The 5747-nt window shown below is 38.7% G+C and overlaps 1 protein-coding gene across 2 annotated transcripts; it reads left to right on the top strand.

The window, feature by feature from the left end:
* The first annotated feature begins 1570 nt into the window (after window positions 1–1570).
* Window positions 1571–5493, top strand: fndc4b (fibronectin type III domain containing 4b). 2 transcript variants are annotated; one of them, XM_076978475.1, is made up of 6 exons: window positions 1571–2215; window positions 3850–4010; window positions 4125–4329; window positions 4627–4716; window positions 4826–4962; window positions 5290–5493. In XM_076978475.1, exons 1-6 carry the CDS (start codon window positions 2143–2145, stop codon window positions 5329–5331), a joined length of 708 nt encoding a protein of 235 aa, XP_076834590.1. In that variant the 5' UTR covers window positions 1571–2142; the 3' UTR covers window positions 5332–5493. The 2 variants fall into 2 exon arrangements, with proteins under 2 accessions (XP_076834590.1, XP_076834591.1); XM_076978476.1 differs by having other exon boundaries at window positions 1576–2215; window positions 3895–4010.
* The last annotated feature ends 254 nt before the right edge of the window (window positions 5494–5747 follow it).

Raw genomic sequence — 5747 nt, 5'->3', positions numbered from 1 at the left:
CCTGCCTCTCTCTGCCCTACCTCTCACCTTCTCCAGCGTTAGAGCTCCCAGCGAGACACTGTCCTCTGGAGACTCCTGTGATGTCAGCAGGGCTCTTCAAAAATACATAGTGCTTAAATACTGCACAGTCATGTTCCACTACCAACCAATACTTCAAACACACAACCCACGTTTACTCACTTGTCACCCCCAGCAATGATGTAAGAACATATTTGCTTCTGAAGAAGAGCAGCAAGTCTGTTAAAGCATGTCTACATCGCAACGAGACAAGCACACAAAGCTTGTAACACTACAGGTGGAGGGAAATGTCAGTTGGACAAAACAATATCGAATTATATCTTATTTTGACATTTAAACGATCGTTTGGGAAACAGTACAGTAATTAGTTTTTAGTGACAGTAGAAATGCCACACGGCCTGAGGTCCTACAGCCACTTAGAATGATCATGCTGTCTTCTGTGTCCTTGCAACAAATCAATTATTACCCTTTATAGTGCTTTACTATTTTAAACGTTGTTATATGCTTAATATCCCATATGCTTAATATAAAACGTCAGTTTACCTGAATAAATCGGCTCAACCAAGATATGATAAATATAATATCTATATTGGCTACCTTGAGAATAATTTGCACCTTCTTGGATACATCTGCTGTCCTCTGTCCTATAGAATCAGCTGGATGTTTGTTAATAACAACAGTAGGTATTTATGTTTGTAATATTTTTTTGCCATTTGAGTGCAGTATGCAATTTGAATGCAGATTTGACGGGATTCTTATGCAGTGTTTGCTCAAATATTTATGTGTTTCATTTCTTTTGTACGCTTTCTTTTGCTCTGTCAGTGTCTACGGTGATTAGATTTCTCTGTGATTGGAAAAGGTGTACGTATGGCATACCGAGAAGACAAACCAGATTTTACTCGAGAATTATCCAGCCTCGGTGTAAAATGAAAGGTGTAAATATATTTATTTAGGTTAATAAGTACCACCAGAGTGCACTGAAATGGAACAGTAGCCTATAGTCTTTCACTCTTTATCCACGTTCTGCTATTATGTTCCGTTGTTTTCTTCGACCTTGTGGTCAAAGCTTTGCGTCCTATTGACCGTATTCAATACCTACAGCATCTCCAAGCACCCAAAGCCTGTGTGTGCTCAAGCTAGTTATATTTCACTGGTAGTGGAGAACAAAACAGTATTTATCCAAACAGACTTTGATACCGACTAAAACATGTTGCAACCAGGAGACAATATGTAGAAACTAACTTGCATGGTCTATATTTATCATTCAACCTGGTCCATTATTACTCAGTGTCCATGATTGACAGACGTATTGCTCTCATTTTATTTCTCGTCTATTGTAATGCTTTGGCATTATTGTTGTAAATTACAGTCATGCCAATAAAGCTTCTTTGAATCTCGAATTCTATTAAACATCAAATACATTCTGAGCTTATACATCACCAGACTAATATTAATCGGACGTTTCATTAGAGCCTGTTTGACAGGCTACTTTCCGATATGTGTGATATTTATGGACGTTGGACGCATAGACCACCACCACCTGTAGGTCACGCGCCTGCGTCGCACCAACTCCGATTTATTGGTATTCTTAAAACGTACCGCACAGGAGACAAAGTGAGCATGGAAACATGAGCGTTTGGACGCCATTTATCCGCTTCTGGACGTGCACGCGTCTTCATTACACCGTATAAAACCGGTATTGTTTCAGTTATTTTATGAAAGGTGGCAGTCCCGAGCATATGTACGTGTCTACGTTGGCGTGTACGAAGAGTCCTTTCGCTGAAGCAAAATCGTTAGAGCCGCGCGTAACGCTCGGCGTTTCAAATCCTGAGGTCTGTTTTTCTTTTCCGCTGTGGCGTTGATGTACGCGTTATTAGGAGTCACATCCATACATTTTACGAGTATGAAAGCACAGTGCTAAGGGGAATGGTGGTGACTTGGCTATTTTATGAAACAATGCATCAGAGCCTGGCATTTAAGTTTCTGTGACAATTCAGCTGCGGACAAGAGTTTGCTATTTATAGTGAAGTAGCGGGGCGCTGATGGAATTGGAAGGGCCGACTGGTTGAAGGGAAAGTGGATCTGCAATAGCATTTATCATTTTCGAACAACTTGAAGGAAGATATGAGTGCTCTCCTCACCGCTGTCCGCTCGCTTTTGTTTCTGTGCGGTTGTCACATCTGCTTTGCTGGGGCAAGTAAGTAAACGCGCATCTCAATACATCACAGTGCTCGCATCATTATAACACAAACACTTATACCAGGTTTTTTAAACTATGTCTAATTTGTTTATTATGAATCTTTTTGCAAATTCAGCCTTTGGGCTGTTTTTCATTTGTTTTATTGGGCAGGTCTGAAACGGATTGAACTGAGAACTGTCTACGCCTATCCCAGCACAAGGCATTAGGAAAATTGAGTTTACTCTGTTGGTCGTCGGGTTTGATTTAATGACGTTGAGTCTGACGTGGTAGAACTGAGAATGACCCATTGTAGATCACGTCAAGTCAACGAGATTTAACTACCATTACGTCAGTGTAAACGACAATGGTACATTATCTGGGCATGAGTTAAACGTGTCATAATCTGGAATTAAAGTCTGTTAGCATGGCCCTTCCTATGGCAGTCCGAGCAGACTTTCATGTTGGCTTCTTTTTGTATGCATGCATGTAGTTCATGTTGAAGAGACTGGAGGAAGTATGAAATGAAGATGTGCCTTTGAGCCAGGATATGATAAACTGGACTTACTTGGGCTCTGATGTTTTCTGGTCTCAGCGCCATTTGCCCAAATTACACAAAGTGCACACCATTATCAGTTATGTCATATTTCTTTGACTGAGAGAAACAATTCAAACCTTGTACTTGAGATGTTCTCCAAAGAGCAATTTAGTGATTGGTCAGTCTTACTGTCCTTACCACATATAACCTATTATAATCCTTTTGGTTAAACTATGACTTCACTGACTTACACAGAGGTCATGTAGGCCTAATGTAATAATGTAGGCTATAGCAATGCTTCCTTTTTTCCACATAATGTGATTATGTGCATGATCTGAAACAGTGGTAAGTGGTAATTTAATCAAATGGTGATTGCTCTCACTTCTATATTATTATTATTGCTGCTGTTGTTATTGTTGTTGTTGTTGTTATGTCTCACAGCACAGTTACAGAATGACCCGTCTTCCATTCACAGTCACAGGACACGTGAATGTGTTGTTTATTCATATAGTTGTATATTTTTGTGAGGGGGAAAGAAATGTATTACTCTGAATTCTCATTACAGGAGTTCTCTGGTAGGATTAAACCATGTTACTTCAATAATCCACCAGTGTGTGGCCCTGCAAATTATAGTGGAAAATGAGATCTCTGAATACATTTGCATAATAACCCCAAAAGTGTAATGGCTAATTAGAGAATTCATAAATTCGTCATATCTTGAACGTTTCAGGTACTGAAAACATGGTCCTTAAATGGTTCTGTTGAACATTTGTTTATTCCAATGTTTATGTATAAAAACATTTCAGATGTATTTCCTGTTGTTGTAAAAACTACTGCTGGCTGCTTATGTTCCATTTTAAAAACTTTACTTTTGTAGCTCATGCTTTTAACTTCATTTAAATTTAACTGACATTTTATGTATCATACATTTTGCAATTAAATCTGTTAAAATTACATAATGCCAATCCTAGAGGCCTGTTTTAAGAATGTAGTATCACAACACAAAAATTATATTAGTACAATTTTACTTTTAATTGAGTACAAGCCATTTCTTTCAAACATGTTCAGTTTACTTTTTTTTCCTTTTCTGTATCATTCTGAATGAACGGTATGTCAGGTGGTCTCAGCCCTCACAAATGCCTGGCCTCTGTGATCACTCTAGATCGGCCTGCTGCTCCAGTCAACGTCTCCGTCACCCACCTAAGGGCACACTCGGCCATGGTGTCCTGGAACGTTCCAGAGGGAGAAGCTGTAATCGGCTATGCTGTCTCACAGCAGGTTCACCAAAGTTACTACCATGACTTATAGCACTATGTTGTTGAACTGTTGTTGAACTGTGTTTGCGTGTGAGCCCTGTTTTTTGATCTGCACATCTTGCCCTCTTTACTGTAGAGACAAGATGGCCTGACTCAGCGTTTCATCAGGGAAGTTAATACTACCAGTCGTGCTTGTGTACTGTGGGACCTAGATGAAAATACAGATTACATTATTCAGGTCCAGTCCATTGGACTCCACGGAGAGAGTCAAGCCAGCAAGAGAGTTCATTTTCGAACCCTTGAAAAAACAGACCACTTTCAGTCTAACATGATGGCTCAAGGTACTATCAGACTGTAATGGTTGTATATTAATAAGCTTTATTGACATCACTATTTTAATCAAAGTTTACAATGTAGTATATTTAATTTTAGAACTTTGTATCATGTAACAGCAACTTTGTAACTTTGTAACAGCCATTGAACTGTGATTGATGAACTACAAAATAAAACAAACATCTTTAATAATAAACTAATCATATATGATTCTTATCTATAGCAGTTTATAATTTGAACTGCACAAGAGTCCACATGTATATGTTGTGTTTTGTGTGTGTTTGCACATGGTCTTATCTGGCCAGGTGACCCTTCAGTAGAAGGACTAGACATTTCCAGACACCTTCAGACTGGGGAGATGTTAATCATCATGACTGTGCTGCTGATGTGGGCAGGTGACTTTCTGCATACCAACAATTGCTTCCCATTTATAAGTTATCGATCTCATTTACAATAATCTGCACAATACCAACTCTCTCTGATTGCTAATCTTTCTTGTTGCAGCTGTGATTGCTCTTTTCTGCAGACAGTATGATATCATCAAAGACAATGACTCCAACAACCACAGCAAGGAGAAGACCAAGCCCCTCTCAGTCTACAACACCCCAGACTATCATAGTGGAAGTTTGATAGGAAGTAAGGTGAGCCCATTGCATGGATGTAAACACTGAGTCCTGGTCTATGGAGGAGAGTGACTGGCATTTTCTCCCCACTGTAATAATTAACTTAAAACTAAAATAAGCGTATTTATGCAAAGCAGATAAGGAATATATGTTGATTTGAGTCAATTCTTTTAACATGACCAATTGTAGTTCATTTCTATTTTAGAGATTGTATCCTGTTTAATTTAATTCAGTGAATAATTGAAAAATCATATGGATTTTTTTTGCTCAAATTGTGGTTAATAAACAGATGATTATGGTATTGTTTGTAATTTAGACTATATTGCTATACATATTTTTACCTAGCTACAAAGAACGGCATCATCAGTAAGCATCATTAAGGTCTGACCAGTGTAAGGAAATGAAGACTTCTGTATCCAGATATCAAGACAAAGGAAAATTTTGCTTTTGTGTAAGGTTTTTGTCTGATTCAGTAGGTAATATGATTCAGTTCTGTGCAATAGTATCTCTGTACTAATCTGCTCAAGAATGCCAGTGGCCTGCTATAGTTCTGTGGAGGGGGCATGGGGGGGGGGGGGGGGGGGGGGTGAGAAACGGGGAGATTGAAAATTATTCCCTGTTAAATTCCCAGGCCAGAGTATGACAATATTACATTTATCTAATTTATTGACCAAGTAAATGTAGGAACAAAACTGGACAACTATAATCAATGTCAAATCATGAATGAAAAGTGCATGCTGTAATCTATTTATAATGAACAAACAAACATCATTACTCCTGCTGCCAGTCCTCTATGCAAAACT

This window comes from Brachyhypopomus gauderio, chromosome 17, assembly GCF_052324685.1.
Source record: "Brachyhypopomus gauderio isolate BG-103 chromosome 17, BGAUD_0.2, whole genome shotgun sequence".
NCBI classification, from domain to species: Eukaryota; Metazoa; Chordata; class Actinopteri; order Gymnotiformes; family Hypopomidae; genus Brachyhypopomus; species Brachyhypopomus gauderio.
Note: the sequence above shows the minus strand (reverse complement) of the source record. Positions and strands in the feature narration are given on the sequence as shown.